This window comes from Salvelinus namaycush, chromosome 1 (assembly GCF_016432855.1).
Source record: "Salvelinus namaycush isolate Seneca chromosome 1, SaNama_1.0, whole genome shotgun sequence".
NCBI lineage: Eukaryota > Metazoa > Chordata > Actinopteri > Salmoniformes > Salmonidae > Salvelinus > Salvelinus namaycush.
In genome coordinates, this window is record NC_052307.1 from 16414088 (window position 1) to 16431833 (window position 17746).

The window sequence follows — 17746 nt, forward strand, 5'->3', positions numbered from 1 at the left end:
ATGTTGTGGGAGAGAATGATAGCAGAATCAGTCAGGTGTCCATCAAGCAGCCATTTTCTGATCATGCTTTTTTTTCATGGAAGTCACCTACGTTCCATTGCTCACGCAGACAAGAACGAATACTCCGGTTGGAACTTTATTGAAGCTATATGTTAAAAACATCCTAATGATTGATTCAGTACTTAGTTTGAAATGTTTCTTCGACCGGTAATATCACATTTTGAAGTTTTTGTCCGATATAAAGCTGACCAGAATTAGCATTTGGACATGTTTACCAAACGCGCTAACAATTGGACATAAATAACGGATTTTTTCGAACAAAACAAACATTTATTGTGGACCTGGGATTCCTGGTGTGCTTTCTGATGTAGATCATCAAAGGTAATGGAATATTTATCATGTATTTTCGTGTTTATGTTGACGCCATCTTTGCAGCTGTGGTATGCTACTTTTGAGCGCCGTCTCAGATTATAGCGTGCATTTCTTTTTCCGTAAAGTTTTTTTTAAATCTGACACAGCGGTTGCATTAAGGAGAGGTATATCTATAATTCGATGTGTATAACTTGTATTATCGTCTATATTTATGATGAGTATTTCTGTTGAAACGATGGGCTATGCAAAGTCACTTGATGTTTTTGCATTTAGTGAATCTAGTCGCCTCAATGTAAACTCAGATTTTTTGATATAAATATGAATTTAATCAAACAAAACATGCATGTATTGTGTAACATGAAGTCCTATGAGTGTCATCTGATGAAAATAATCGAAGGTTAGTGATTAATTCTATCTCTTCTGGTTTTTGTGAAGCTATATTTAGCTGGAAAAAATGGCTATGCTTATTGTGGTTTTGTGGTGACCTAACATAATCGTTTGTAGTGCTTTCGCTGAAAAGCCTATTTGAAATCGGACACTTTGGTGGGATTAACAACAAGATTACCTTTAAAATGATATAAGACACATGAATGTCTGAGGAATTTTAATTATGAGATTTCTGTTTTTTTAATTTGGCGCCCTGCACTTCGACTGGCTGTTGTCATATCGGTCCCGTTACTGGGACTTCAGCCATAAGAATTAAGGCAGTGCTGGAAAATGATGGTGGCCACACAAAATATTGACACTTTGGGCCCAATTTGGACATTTTCACTTAGGGGTGTACTCACTTTTGTTGCCAGCGGTTTAGACATTAATGGCTGTGTGTTGAGTTATTTTGAGGGGACAGCACATTTACACTGTTATACAAGCTGTACACTCACTACTTTACATTGTAGCAAAGTGTCATTTCTTCAGTGTTGTCACATGAAAAGATATACTCAAATATTTACAAAAATGTGAGGGGTGTACTCACTTTTGTGATATACTGTATGTATGTATGTATGTTTGTATATATATATATATAAGCTGGTTGAGAGAATGCCAAGAGTGTGCAAAGCTGTCATCAAGCCAAGGGGGGCTACTTTGAAGAATCTCAAATATATTTTGATTTGTTTAACACTTTTTTGGTTACGGTTACTACATGATTCCATATCTGTTATTTCATAGTTTTGATGTCTTCACTATTATTCTACAATGTAGAAAATAGTAAAAATATAGAAAAACCCTGGAATGAGTAGGTGTGTCCAAACTTTTGACTGGTACTGTATATGTATGTATGTGTGTGCGTGCGTGTGCCATTGTATGTGTCCATACTTGAAGACGACGTCCTGCACATCAGTGAGGGTTGCTCCGATGCTCTTCAGCAGCAGATTGAGGGATTGGACAGGAATGACCTCGGTCTCCCTCTTCTCCTTATTACCATCCTCTCCTCCAGAACTCAAAGACAAACTCAGGTGCAACTGCCAAACAAACACACCTTGCTATAGCTACATCATCTCATGATAGAATCCATTGCTATGGTGCATAACTGGCCAATAACAGTTCATGACTAGATGGCCTACTGGTCAAGCCATGCTGTCTGGAAAATCTCCTGGCCCTAACGTAATATAGCATATAAGTAGTAAATGCACTGTAATGACACTGACGCTCACCTTGATGGGAGAGATGTGGAAGTACTCATAGAGACTGATAGGGGACGTGTCAGCGGCTGAGATGTTGTTCAGCTCAGTCTTCAGATACTCAATGTCCTTCTCAAACAACTCCACCTGAACACCACCGAGGGAGAGGAGAGAGATATTGACGAGGAGCGGAAGTGAACCCAGGAACTCGAAAATAACTTCAATTGCTTTTGTAAACAACAGCTGTTTCGTCACAGTTCTAAATTTAGTCTAGTTGTTTTCATAGTATTCGCAGGTAGGATGGTTCTTACGTCCGGGGATAAATCTATTTCCGAATATTAAAAGTTGATAGATTTCCCAAAGAATCATCGCAGCGGGCTGCATTGCCTGCATGGATAGTAATGTTAGCAGCAGGATGTGTGTACAAGGGTAAGTTGTATATCAAGTTAACTATATATTCTAGGTAACATCAGCTAAGTACATATAAATAGGATAGACAGCCATCCAATATTTGTTATTTTAATGAAACAAATGTTAGCTTGATCTGCTAAAAACAATGTTAGCTACCTAGATAGTAGCTAAGCTAGCTAGCTAATGAACAGATTTTTCGTCCCAAAGAGAGAACTATGACAAATTATAGAAAAATGAAACAACAAATGTTATATTACTTGAGAATAATGAAGCAAGTCCTAGTCTAATTTCTATGTTTTCTAACCTCCGATACAGAGACCTGCGAACTCTGCAGATGAAGGTCACAAAGAGAATCTCAAGTCCTGGAGAGACTGAAGGGTATATCTCCAACGGGTTATATACACTGTAGTTTCTCTTGCTCCTAGAGATCTAGCTACTGGGTGTGCAGGTTTCTGTTCCAGCCCAGCCATTCTGCTTATTATTTGTATTAGACACTATTCATTTAACTATTCAATCATCTCTTGTTTTGGAGTAAGATGAATGTCTAAACCCATTAACTGTTTACATAGGCATTCTTTGTATGATAGGAAATAGTGTTGATTCTTGAATTTAAGTATAACGTATTTTTTGGTCAGTGAACATTCCCTGTTTGTCTCTTTTATTTGGTTGTCACTCACTCTCATTTTATTTGATGATATTACACAGATTTGTAGCTGATGTCCTTGATCATTGGTGTGGGTGTAACAATCCCTGTATATGGCTGACCTAAGATGCAACCCCTCTCTAAAACAGCACTTCATACCCACAAAGCAGCATCCATTATCCTACCAAACCCATGATCTTGGTTAGGCTAGGATAACAGTACTTTAGGTCTCAGGGTGGGTGACAGCACCACATGATGGCGTGGAGGTAGTGGTGTGGATCAGAAAACCAGTCAGTATCTGGTGACCCCCATTTGCCTGATGCAGCACGACATCTACTTCACATAGAGTTGATCAGGCTGTTGATTTTGGCCTGTGGAATGTTGTCACACTCCTCTTCAATAGCTGTGAAAAGTTGCTGGATACTGGCGGGAACTGGAACACGCTGTCGTACACATCAATCCAGAGCCTCCCAAACATGCTCAATGGGTGACATGTCTGGTGAGTATGCACGCCATGGAAGAACTGGGACATTTTCAGCTTCCATGAATTGTGTACAGATTCTTGCGACATGGGGCCGTGCATTATCATGATTAAACATGAGGTGATTTCGGCGGATGAATGGCACGACAATGTGCCTCAGGATCTCGTCACAGTATCTCTGTGAATTCAAATTGCCATTGATAAAATGTAATTGTGTTTGTTGTCCGTAGCTTATGCCTGCCCATACCATAACCCCACCGCACCATGGGGCACTCTGTTCACAACGTTGGCATCAGCAAATCGTTCGCCCACACGCCGCCATACATGCTGTCTGCCATCTGCCCAGTACAGTTGAAACCGGGATTCATCTGTGAAGAGCACACTTCTCCAGCGTGCCAGTGCCCATTGAAGGTGAGCATTTGCCCATTGAAGTCAGTTACAACGCTGAACTGCAGTCAGGTAAAGACCCTGGTGAGGACGACGAGCACGCAGATGAGCTTCCGCTAGACGGTTTGTGCAAAAATTATCCGGTTGTGCAAACCCACAGTTTCACCAGCTGTACGGGTGGCTGGTCTCAGACGATCCCGCAGGTGAAGAAACCAGATGTGGAGGTCCTGGGCTGGCGCAGTTACACGTTGGTCTGCATTTGTGAGGCTGGTTGGCCATAGGGCCAAATTCTCTAAAAAGGATATTGGAGGCAACTTAGGGTAGAGAAATTAACATTAAGTTCTCTGGCAACAGCTCTGGTGGACATCCCTACAGTTAGCATGCCAAATGCACGCTCCCTCAAAACTTGAGACATCTGTAGCATTGTGTTGTGTGACAAAACTGCACATTTTAGAGTTGCCTTTTATTGTCCCCAGCACAAGTTACACCTGTGTAATGACAATGAGTAATGATCATGCTGTTTAATTAGCTTCTTGATATGCCACACCTGTCAGGTGGATGGATTATCTTGGCAAAGCAGAAATGCTCACTAACAGGGATGTAAACAAATTTGTGCAAAACATTTGAGATAAATACTTTTTGTGCATATGGAAAATGTCTGGGATCTTTTATTTCAGCTCAAGAAACATGGGAACAACACTTTACATGTTGCGTTTATATTTTTATTCAGTGTAGAAAGTGTTATTGTTTGGACAGTTGAAAAGGTCTATAGCAGGGGTCGGCAACCTTTTTTGTGTGGAATGCCAATTAACAATTTATCCTAAGATTTTTTACGATCTGCGTGCCAGTTATGATTTTCATATGTGCATTACAACTAACTGTGTCTGTTGAATATCTAATTGCTCACAAACTGAAGAATTCCATAGCTCGCTAAACAGAGGCGCTGTCCAAGATTAAGCACTACGGGCTTAATCTTGGAACACAGATTCTATTGGTGAATGATACAGTGACATTTAACCACACGGTGGCCAATCTTATCTTCAATCACATTTGTGAATCCTTTATGTTTCCCACCATAACGGAGGCACCGTCAGTTGTAATAGCGAATATGTTTTTAATAGACACCTCTCTCCTCAAAATGATCTGTGAAGGCCTTTGCTACATCGTCCCCTTTAGTAGTACCATGCATGGGTTATAGACAAAGCAGCTCCTCACGTACCTGTTCTGGGTCACAGTATCTTATAGACAAAGTAGCTCCTCACGTACCGGCTCTGAGTCACAGTATCTTGCAACAACTGCCAGACGTGGAATGTCATTCACATCCACACTCTCATCAAGAGCCACACAGGTGCATCTTTCAACGCTAGTTTGCTGCTCCTTTACATTTTCAAACATCTCGGTAACGCGCCTTTCAACAGTTCTGGCAGACACAGGCATGCCTTTTATCTTTGAGATGATTGTGTGTTTGTTAGGCAATCCATCAAATAAAGCCCGCAAACTACTGAGGAAAGCCTCCTTGATATATTCCCCATTCGTAAATGTTTTTCCATGTTTAGCAATGTACAGGGCAACTTTGTAGCTCCCCTCTGTAGCTTGATTTTTGACTGCATGTAGATTTGTAAACATAACTGCTTGCTTATCATACCTGGACACAGCCCTTTTGATTCCTTTTCCGCCTCATCCTTCAAGTTTTTCTCCCGTCTCGTTTCAAAATGACGGCGTACACTTGATGTCCGACAAACAACAGTTTTACAACAGAGATCGCAAACAGGCCAGCCCTTCCATATTCCTTTGTCCAAGAGGGAATAAATGAGTGGACATCTGCCTTACTTTTCTTTACATTTTCCGCCCTGAACTTCTTTAAATAACAAAAGAAGGCTTGCTAGCTCTCATCTTCAGTGCTGTCTTGGTTTTGAATTTGTCGGGAGAGGCGAGGCAGGTCCTCTTGCACTGAACTAATAATATGAAACTCCTGCAAAATCATGAAAGCCCACTGGCTAATCAGGATTGACATACCTTGGGAACTACAACATTGCAGTGAATAGCAATGCAATTTCGAAACCAGTGCATGCAATTTCAATAATTTTCTCCAGTTTATTAAAAGAAAAATACTGACCAAAATAAGTGATATAATAAACGTCAAGGCAAGGCAAGGCTTAGCACACCAATAATTGTTTTTTTTTAAGAAAAAAAATAAATATATATTTTAAAAAAATAATCGTATTTTTTTGGCTGGGTGGCTTGCCAAGGCAAATACCCTCGCATGCCAAGGCTGGCACGCGTGCCTTAGGTTGCCGACCCCTGATCTGTAGGCTCTTTGCACATGTTAGATCATTGGTTCCAAACTCCAGTCCTCGAGTATGTAGTGGGGGTAATGTGTGGAGGTCAATTGAGGGGAAGGTCAGGGTCTTACCATCTGCTCTGATGTCATCACGCTGGCGTTCTCCGGGGTGAACAGATCCAAGATGGCGTAGAGGAAACCCAGGTCCAACTTCAAGTCCATCTCCTGGATCAGCACCATGAAATACCTGACGAAGTCAGGGGGTGGAAGATATAGAGAAAGGCAATGAGAAAGTTGGCAGAAAGGAAGGTATGGGAACAGAGAGAGAGAGAAGACACAGTGAGAACAGAAGATAGAGAAGACACAGAGAGAGAGAGAAGACACAGAGACAGAGAGATGGAACAGAAAAGAGATTGAACAGAAGGAGAGAGAGAGATGGAAGATAGGTGGGAGAAAATGAACTATAGCGATGGACTCACTTGATGCGGGAGATATCTGAGTGTCCGGCTGCCCTGGTAACAATGCTGATGTCGGTCAGAGGTTTGGGCTCTAAAGGACGTGAAGCAGAAACACCCATAGCTATGTGTTTATCCAGAGTACTCCACTCTAACAATGTGTATGGTTGCGTCCAAAATGGCCCCCTTTTGGGACCCACTTAGGCCCATGTAAGTGTGACTGCAAAACACAGAGGGACTTGGACAGAGTTTGGTACTGACCTGAGTCCATGGTGACAGACTTTGGTAGTTTTATTGGGTAGAAGACATAGGGAAAGATTGCTCCAGGCAGCTGATTCTGGATCTGTGGAAAAAATAAAGGACTCAAAAAATGGAACCAAAAAAAAAAGGTCAGCATGAAAGGAATGGCATTTAATTGAACTGAATAGTTGGCCAAATGACTAAATGGTCAATGTGAAAAATCTATGGTATGATAGTCAGGTCGGGTGGGGACCCACCATACAGTTGAATAGAGTGCAAACTTTCCAACTCTCTGGAACCCACCTGTATGCGGTTGATCTGGACACGGTAGGCACTCTGGCGGGCCGATACGCTGTACTCCACCTTCACCCCCGGAAGGAAGTTCCTCCTGATTGGAGCATCATATGGCTTCATCATCCTCATGTCTTGCCTATTTGGCGTCAGAGACACCTGATAACAGAGTTAGCCCACACACACACACACACACACACACACACACACACACACACACACACACACACACACACACACACACACACACACACACACACACACACACACACACACACAGGTTATACTGGAGCTGTGCACAAATTGAGAACCACATCTACCTTTACAAATTGTATAATTTTCAAGGGGCAGGATCTCAAGTGGATGGTACATGGTATCAGACGCATGGATACTGTACAGTGGCATATCCAGTTGCTGTCTGACCTGGAAGTTGCTCTCCAGGTCTAAGATGGCGTTGTCCACTGATCCACTCTCGGTGTACTCTCTGAAGTGGGTCTCCAGCAGCGCTGCATATTTAAAACTCAGGGGTTTCCAGCGAGACTTCTTCTTTGGCTTGAACTCCCACACCACATCTGAACTACACACACAGGAGGAAAGCACACTGAACATGCTGCTGTTCTGAAATTGGAACCACCTTTCCACTCACAGTACAATCAACTGTAGTACCATCATACCATAGTGAGTGAGTGTATATACCATGTGAGTGTGTGTATACCTGGTAATGCCAATGAAGGACACCTCCTGGTGGCTGCTGTTGTTGACCAGGGAGACACCAACGTCTTGCAGGGAGAGGATGATCTCCTGTTCAGCCAGCTCGGCCTTCTCACTCTCACACAGCAGCTTGTAGATCCGCCTGTCCTCGGTGAACAGTGCCACCCGCTGGAGGCCCTCGTAGAATGAGATGAGGTACAGCTTACCCTCCTCATTCACGTCCAACCGCAGGTCCTACACACGGATCAAGTGCACATCAGATGCAAAGAAAGCCTCCACAACTTTTTACACTATGTTTATACTACTGTACGTATTTTGTCTGTCTTGTAGAATTTTAAACTGGTTATCATCATTTTGCTTCCCTTGTAAAACTGCTCAGGTCATCAAACCAGTATAAGGGGGATAAAAATGCAGTAACACTTTCAAAGTTTCTGGTGGACTTACCTAAATCCTTTACTAAGCCTTTTGAGGATCGGAGCCTGAATAATGATCCGATTAAAGTTGTGTGATTATTAATGGACTACACCTTATTAAGCAGCTCTGTTAAACACTAAGCAGGAGATTCTAGTCTGTTTCATATCAGTTCATTTTAAGTGTGATATGTAATATGTATACATATAGCCTACATATTAGTCTGAGGAGATACTATGGTTGAACCTCACGCCTGTGTGTCATATTGGTCTGATGTACTCAACACAAAATGTGCATCACACGAATATGAAACACTGGTATAAATAAGAATGAACCATATTATCAATCAAACCGTGTGAGAATGTAACATATCAACACCGCTAGCGCAAATGGTGAATGGTGGTTAGGGTTGGGCAATCAACTTTTGTTCTATCGTGATTCTGTACATATAAAATCGCCCGATAGACAATGTTATCGCCCCCATAGAGGCCAGACATTTTTGTATTTAAAAAAATTGTATAATTAAGAAACAAACAGAAAAAGTATGAATAGACCGCTAGCGCAAGCTCGCATGCTACGGGAGGGACGAGACGAATCGGGATTCATGACAACATATTTAGGGGAGCTGAATGGGCCAAATATGATGTAACAAGAACTGCCACAGACAAAACTCCAGGGGTTGCTAAAACGGCTGTTCTCAAAACAGTGTGTTATGGACTTGTGCTCATGTACAACGCACTTGAACTCACCCTACTGTCTGAGTGCTTAGCTTACAGAAACGTATCACCTCTATTGCCTATGCAGACAAACTGATCCACTACAGGAACCTTATCAACACACCAATGAGATCGAGGATCCAAATTCACTGTCTCTGCTTGGATGTTTCAAATTCCACAGACCCCCCTCTTGCGCAGTGGAACCTAGAACAATATGTGACCACTTAGTTATGGTACGGTCTTTTCAGCACCACGATTTGAAAATAACCCTCATCAAGATCTGTTGCCTACACCTAATAATCCTACTTATCACTTATTATTATTATTAAAAATAGAAGATTATCACTTATCACAATGGTGCTTGTTTAGTATAGTTAGATCAAAGCTGAATTAATATCTCACAAGATCACAATGATTCATTAGTATTTTATAATAATACACCAAAAACACCTCCTTAGTCATTTATCTGAAGCTGAATAGTTAAAAAAAATCCTCAACACAGCAAGCCACTAGGCCGGATATACAGTGCATTCGGAGTGTATTCAGACGCCTTGACTTTTCCCACATTTTGTTATGTTACAGCCTTATTCTAAAATGGAATGCATTTCAATGAACAGGTGTGCCTTGTTAAAAGTATATTTGTGGAATTTATTTCCTTCTTAATGTGTTTGAGCCAATCAGTTGTGTTGTGACAAGGTAGGGGTGGTATACAGAAGAAGGCCCTATTTGGTAAAAGACCAAGTACATCAACTGTTCAGAGGAGACTGCGTGAAATCAGGCCTTCATGGTTGATTTGCTACAATGAAACCACGACAACCCAATTGAGATGGTTTGGGATGATTTAGACCGCAGAGTGAAGGAAACACAGCCAACAAGTGCTCAGCATATGTGGGAACTCCTTCAAGACTGTTGGAAAAGCATTCCTCATGAAGGAGGTTGAGAGAATTCCAAAAGTGTGCAAAGCTGTCATCAAGGCAAAAAGGTGGCTACTTTGAAGAATGTCAAATATAAAATATATTTTGACTTGTTTAACACTTTTTTGGTTCCTACATGATTCCATATGTGTTATTTCATGGTTTTGATGTCTTCACTATTATTCTACAATGTAGGAAATAGTAAAAAATAAAGAAAAACCCTGGAATGAGAAGGTGTGTCCAAACTTTGGACTGGTACTGTATATACACTGCTCAAAAAAATAAAGGGACCACTTAAACAACACAATGTAACTCCAAGTCAATCACACTTCTGTGAAATCAAACTATCCACTTAGGAAGCAACACTAATTGACAATAAATTTCACATGCTGTTGTGCAAATGGAATAGACAACAGGTGGAAATTATAGGCAATTAGCAAAACACCCCCAATAAAGGAGTGGTTCTGCAGGTGGTGACCACAGACCACTTCTCAGTTCCTATGCTTCCTGGCTGATGTTTTGGTTACTTTTGAATGCTGGCGGTGCTTTCACTCTAGTGGTAGCATGAGACGGAGTCTACAACCCACACAAGTGGCTCAGGTAGTGCAGCTCATCCAGGATGGCACATCAATGCGAGCTGTGGCAAGAAGGTTTGCTGTGTCTGTCAGCGTAGTGTCCAGAGCATGGAGGCGCTACCAGGAGACAGGCCAGTACATCAGGAGACGTGGAGGAGGCCGTAGGAGGGCAACAACCCAGCAGCAGGACCGCTACCTCCGCCTTTGTGCAAGGAGGAGCAGGAGGAGCACTGCCAGAGCCCTGCAAAATGACCTCCAGCAGGCCACAAATGTGCATGTGTCTGCTCAAACGGTCAGAAACAGACTCCATGAGGGTGGTATGAGGGCCCGACGTCCACAGGTGGGGGTTGTGCTTACAGCCCAACACCGTGCAGGACGTTTGGCATTTGCCAGAGAACACCAAGATTGGCAAATTCGCCACTGGCGCCCTGTGCTCTTCACAGATGAAAGCAGGTTCACACTGAGCACATGTGACAGACGTGACAGAGTCTGGAGACGCCGTGGAGAACGTTCTGCTGCCTGCAACATCCCCCAGCATGACCGGTTTGGTGGTGGGTCAGTCATGGTGTGGGGTGGCATTTCTTTGGGGGGCCGCACAGCCCTCCATGTGCTCGCCAGAGGTAGCCTGACTGCCATTAGGTACCGAGATGAGATCCTCAGACCCCTTGTGAGACCATATGCTGGTGCGGTTGGCCCTGGGTTCCTCCTAATGCAAGACAATGCTAGACCTCATGTGGCTGGAGTGTGTCAGCAGTTCCTGCAAGAGGAAGGCATTGATGCTATGGACTGGCCCGCCCGTTCCCCAGACCTGAATCCAATTGAGCACATCTGGGACATCATGTCTCGCTCCATCCACCAACGCCACGTTGCACCACAGACTGTCCAGGAGTTGGCGGATGCTTTAGTCTAGGTCTGGGAGGAGATCCCTCAGGAGACCATCCGCCACCTCATCAGGAGCATGCCCAAGCGTTGTAGGGAGGTCATACAGGCACGTGGAGGCCACACACACTACTGAGCCTCATTTTGACTTGTTTTAAGGACATTACATCAAAGTTGGATCAGCCTGTAGTGTGGTTTTCCACTTTAATTTTGAGTTTGACTCCAAATCCAGACCTCCATGGGTTGATAAATTTGATTTCCATTGATCATTTTTGTGTGATTTTGTTGTCAGCACATTCAACTATGTAAAGAAAAAAGGATTTAATAAGAATATTTCATTCATTCAGATCTAGGATGTGTTATTTTAGTGTTCCCTTTATTTTTTTGAGCAGTGTATTTTTTATCAATCTACACACAAAAACCCACAATGACAAAGTAAAAACAGGTTTGCACATTCATAAAAATAAAAAATGTAATAGAAATACCTTAACATAAGTATTCAGACCCGTTGCTATGAGACTCGAAATTGAGCTCAGGTGCATCCTGTTTCCATTGATCATCTACAACTTGATTGGAGTCCACCTGTGGTAAATTCAATTGATTGGACATGATTTGGAAAGGCACACACCTGTCTATATAAGGTCCCACAATTGACAGTGCATGTCAGAGCAAAAACAAGGCCATGAGGTCGAAGGAATTGTTCATAGAGCTCTGAGACAGGATTGTGTCGAGGCACAGATCTGGGGATGGGTACCAAAACATTTATGCAACATTGAAGGTACCCAATAATACAGTGGTGTCCATCATTCTTAAATAGAATAAATTTGGAACCACCAAGACTCTTCCTAGTGCTGGCCGCCTGGCCAAACTGAGCAATCGGGGGAGAAGGACCTTGGTCAGGGAGGTGACCGAGAACCTGATGGTCACTCTGACAGAGCTCCAGAGTTCCTCTGTGGAGATGGGAGAACCTTCCAGAAGGACAACCATCTCTGCAGAACTCCACCAATCAGGCCTTTATGGTAGAGTGGCCAGACGGAAGCCACTCCTCAGTAAAAGGCACATGACAGCCCGCTTGGAGTTTGCCAAAAGGCACCTAAAGGCTCTCAAACCATGAGAAACAAGATTCTCTGGTCTGATGAAACCAATATTGAACTCTTTGGCCTGAACGCCAAGCGTCACGTCTGGAGGAAACCTGACACCATCCCTATGGTGAAGCGTGGTGGTGGCAGTATCATGCTGTGGGGATGTTTTTCAGCGACAGGGGCACTACTCAGAATCGAGGGAAAGATGAATGGCGCAAAGTACAGAGAGATATTTAATGAAAACCTGCTCCAGCGCGCTCAGGACCTCAGACTGGGGCGAAGGATCACCTTCCAACAGGACGACAACCCTAAGCACACAGCCAAGACAATGCAGGAGTGGCTTCGGGATAAGTCTCTGAATGTCCTTGAGTGGCCCACGTGAGCCCGGACTTGAACCCAATCTAACATCTCTGGAGAAACCTGAAAATAGCTGTGCAGCGACGCTCCCGATCCGACATGACAGAGCTCGAGAGGATCTGCCGAGAAGAATGGGAGAAACTCCCCAAAAACAGCTATGCCAAGCTTGTTGCGTCATACCCAAGAAGGCTGTACTTACTGCCAAAGGTGCTTCAAAGTATTGAGTAAAGGGTCTGAATACTTCGGTAAATGTGATATCAGTTTTTTATTTTGCATTTCTTTGTCATTATGGGTTATTGTGTGTAGATTGAAAAAATAACAATTTAATACATTTTAGAATAAGTCTGTAAAGTAACAAAACGTGGAAAAAGTCAAGGGGTCTGAATACTCTTCAAATGCACTGTATGCTTGTATTGAAACAAAATACAAGAAAGGCTATTAGTTAACACAATCTGCTCGAATTCGCCCACAAAACAGTAATTCAAGAAGATGTAAACTAATTGAGATCACATGATTGGCATGCAGTTTGGACATTTCACCGGTAAAACTGAATTATCATTCACAATTGACAGTGATGGCGGCCTATTTTGAAATTAGGTATGCATAACTCCAGCATCCCGGAGTCGCCTCTTCACTGATGACGTTGAGACTGGTGTTTTGCGGGTACTATTTAATGAAGCTGCCAGTTGAGGACTTGTGAGGCATCTGTTTCTCAAACTAGACACTAATGTGCTTGTCCTCTTGCTCAGTTGTGCACCCAGGCCTCCCACTCCTCTTTTCTATTTTGGTTAGAGCCAGTTTGCGCAGGTCTGTGAAGGGAGTAGTGCACAGCGTTTTATGAGATCTTCAGTCTCTTGGCAATTTCTCGCATGGAATAGCTTTCATTTCTCAGAACAAGAATAGACTGATGAGTTTCAGAAGAAAGTTCTTTGTTTCTGGACATTTTGAGCCTGTAATCGAACCCACAAATGCTGATGCTCCAGATACTCAACTAGTCTAAAGGCCAGTTGTATTGCTTCTTTAATCAGAACAACAGTTTTCAGCTGTCCTAACATAATTGCAAAAGGGTTTTCTAATGATCACTTAGCCTTTTAAAATTATAAACTTGGATTAGCTAACACAACGTGCCATTGGAACACAGGAGTTATGGTTGCTGATAATGGTCCTCTGTACGCCTATGTAAATATTCCATAAAAAATCTGCCGTTTCCAGCTACAATAGTCATTTACAACATTAACAATGTCTACACTGTATTTCTGATCAATTTGATGTTATTTTAATGGACAAAAAATGTGCTTTTCTTTAAAAAACGAGGACATTTCTAAGTGACCCCAAACTTTTGAAAGTTAGTATATATATATATACAGTTGAAGTCGGAAGTTTACATACACCATAGCCAAATAGATTTAAACTCAGTTTTTCATAATTCCTGACATTTAATCCAAGTAAAAATTTGCTGTCTTAGGTCAGTTAGGATCACTACTTTATTTTAAGAATGTGAAATGTCAGAATAATAGTTGAGAGAATGATTTATTTCAGCTTTATTTCTTTCATTACTTTCCCAGTGGGTCAGAAGTTTACATACACTCAATTCGTTTTTGGTAGCATTGCCTTTAAATTGTTTAACTTGGGTCAAACGTTTTGGGTAGCCTTCCACAAGCTTCCCACAATAAGTTGGGTGAATTTTGGCCCATTCCTCCTGACAGAGCTGGTGTAACTGTGTCAGGTTTGTAGGCCTCCTTGCTCGCACACTCTCTTTCAGTTCTGCCAACAAATGTTCTATAGGATTGAGGTCAGGGCTTTGTGATGGCCACTGATGGCCACATACCTTGACTTTGTTGTCCTCAAGCCATTTTGCCACACCTTTGGAAGTATGCTTGGGTCATTGTCCATTTGGAAAACCCATTTGCGACCAAGCTTTAACTTCCTGACTGATGTCTTGAGATGTTGCTTCAATATATCCACAACATTTTCCCTCCTCATGAAGCCTATTTTGTGAAGTGCACCAGTCCCTCCTGCAGCAAAGCACCCCCACAACATGCTGCCACCCCTGTGCTTCACGGTTGGGATGGTGTTCTTCAGCTTGCAAGCATCCCCCTTTTTCCTCCAAACATTATGATGGTCATTATGGCCAAACAGTTCTATTTTTGTTTTATCAGACCAGAGGACATTTCTCCAAAAAGTACAATCTTTGTCCCCATGTGTAGTTGCAAACCGTAGTCTGGCTTTTTTATGGCAGTTTTGGAGCAGTGGCTTCCTTCTTGCTGAGCGGCCTTTCAGGTTATGTCGATATAGGACTTGTTTTACTGTGGATATAGATACTTTTGTACCTGTTTCCTCCAGCATCTTCACAAGGTCCTTTGCTGTTGTTCTGGGATTGATTTGCACTTTTCGCACCAAAGTACGTTCATCTCTAGGAGACAGAACGCATCTCCTTCCTCAGCGGTATGACGGCTGCGTGGTCCCATACTATTGTTTATACAGATGAAAGTGGTATCTTCAGGCGTTTGGAAATTGCTCCCAAGGATGAACCAGACTTGTGGAGGTCTACAATTTTTTTTCTGAGGTCTTGGCTGACTTCTTTTGATTTTCCCATGATGTCAAGCAAAGTTTGAAGGTAGGCCTTGAAATACATCCACCTCCAATTGACAAAAATTATGTCAATTATCCTATCAGAAGATTCTAAAGCCATGACATAATTTTCTGTAATTTTCCAAGCTGTTTAAAGGCACAGTCAACTTAGTGTATGTAAACTTCTGACCCACTGAAATTGTGATACAGTGAATTATAAGTGAAATAATCTGTCTGTAAAAAATTGCTGGAAAAAATGACTTGTCATGCACAAAGTAGATGTCTTAACCGACTTGAGAAATTTGTGGAGTGGTTGAAAAACAAGTTTTAATGACTCCAACCTAAGTGTATGTAAACTTCCGACTTCAACTGTATATATATATATATATAGAAGTTTACATACACTTAGGTTGGAGTCATTAAAACTTGTTTTTCAACCACTCCACAAATTTCTTGTTAACATAATTTCTCAATCAAAGTTGTACCGAATATCATTATGGAATATTGTCTCAAAAATAAATAAATAAAAATATATATATATTATAATTTTTTTTTTGTTGAGACAATATGTGTGCGTAGACGATGCAATTGGAGGAACCATTTTATGCATATTCCATAATGATATTCGGTACAAACTTTGATTGAGAAATGATGTTGTCATTAATTTAAAAAAAGAGCTCCCTCCCCTAAAACAATTGCACTACACCACGCATTAAATTGTATGTCTAGACTTGACAGAAATAGTAGCAAAAGGTGAATGTTTAACTTTCATTGCACACATAGACAAAAATGTTGAGATTACATAATGAAAAAAGTTTGAATTCAGAATTTATTACTCAGCAGTGATGCTGTCGGTCTGATCGAGGCGCAAGACCTAAGCTATTATGCGTTGTAGGTAGGTTGCACATTGCTCGAATAATATGGAAATAGGCCTAGGCCAACCATCAATTATTTTATTTTGCTCAGCTCTAAAGTTTTCTTTTGACTTCTCATTCGTTTCCATCTTGGTATTGTTGGACTTCACATTCGTTTCCATCTTGGTATTGTTAGACTTCTCATTCATTTCCATCTTGGTATTGTTAGACTTCACGTTTGTTTCCATCTTGGTATTGTTAGACTTCTCATTCGTTTCCATCTTGGTATTGTTTGACTTCACATTCGTTTCCATCTTGGTATTGTTAGACTTCTCATTTGTTTCCATCTTGGTATTGTTTGACTTCTCATTCGTTTCCATTTTGGTATTGTTCGCTCAATTTCACTTATTGTGGCCTGAAATATTTGTCATTCAAAATAAAACTGTGATTGGGAATAGACAAGCTATAGACTACGACTCAGAATTATTCCCATTTGAAAGCTGCAACTTCAGGACAAATACGTTATTATAATATTTGGGAAACACACTTCGTAACTTGTCATTTATGATATTTCAGTTAGTTGGATTAGTCTAGGCTTTTGTCCATTTGGTTCACAATGGCAATGAGGCATTTTTTTCTGTCATGCATGCTTCATTTCATTCTTATACTAGCCTACAAGCTTTGCTCAAATGTAAGGTTTGTTCAAAACAACTAATTTTATGTTTTCTTATCTTGCTATTGTTTGTTCTATCAATCTCATTATTACCGTACCATGTTTTTAGCTTATTCAAATATAATTAAAAACTTTCTGAGCCTACTAGAACTGTTAAATGTATTTATTGTTTAGTCATGAAATAGCGCAGTGGGAGAGATCCAGGATGCATAAAACTGAGAGAAGCTTAATAGGTCAAGTCATATCCAGAGAGAAAAAAATTGCTTGCGGGATTGTGTACCCACATGTGCATACCACCCCAACACCGCATTGCAAGCAAAACCTTTTAGCAGCTCCCCTCTTGACAGAGAGTATATTTCATGCAATTCTACACATTTTGATAATGGTACGTAGAGAACATGTTGCAGTTTTAAAGCAATGTTGCAATTCTACACATTTTGCTTTGGGGTGGAGAGAAGAATTTGCTATTTCATAACACATTTCATGCAATTCTACTCATTTTGCTATGAGGTGGAGAGAAGTTTTTAATATGATATCTGAGTGAGACTGACTAACAAATTCAATGGGGGCTCCCCAGGCAGTAATTTGAGTGACCATCAATGACTGACATACTGTAAGAGAAAATCTGCTGATGCACAACCAAATTTCAAAATTGTGCCTTGTGTATTCTAATATTCTATGTTGATCCGAGGGCTTTCAAAAGTGGCCGCCAGTTGCCCATCCTCTGTCACATCACGATGTCATCACCATTGACGATGGCTGCTAATCATCCCCGATAGACAATGCTATGGTAATATACCCAACCCTACTAGGAGTGAATAGA

The 17746-nt window shown here is 41.5% G+C and overlaps 1 protein-coding gene across 1 annotated transcript in view; it reads right to left on the reverse strand.

Moving 5' to 3' along the window:
* LOC120051073 (vacuolar protein sorting-associated protein 13A-like) overlaps window positions 1-17746 on the reverse strand; it is a 79165-nt gene that overhangs the window by 17402 nt on the left and 44017 nt on the right. The window contains exons 54-61 of the mRNA XM_038997744.1: window positions 7896-8125; window positions 7604-7757; window positions 7193-7339; window positions 6911-6992; window positions 6674-6743; window positions 6327-6441; window positions 2025-2138; window positions 1687-1832 (exon numbers count right to left, since the gene is read on the reverse strand). Of these exons, the coding sequence (XP_038853672.1) occupies window positions 1687-1832; window positions 2025-2138; window positions 6327-6441; window positions 6674-6743; window positions 6911-6992; window positions 7193-7339; window positions 7604-7757; window positions 7896-8125 (1058 nt within the window). The remainder of the gene's footprint in view (window positions 1-1686; window positions 1833-2024; window positions 2139-6326; window positions 6442-6673; window positions 6744-6910; window positions 6993-7192; window positions 7340-7603; window positions 7758-7895; window positions 8126-17746) is intronic.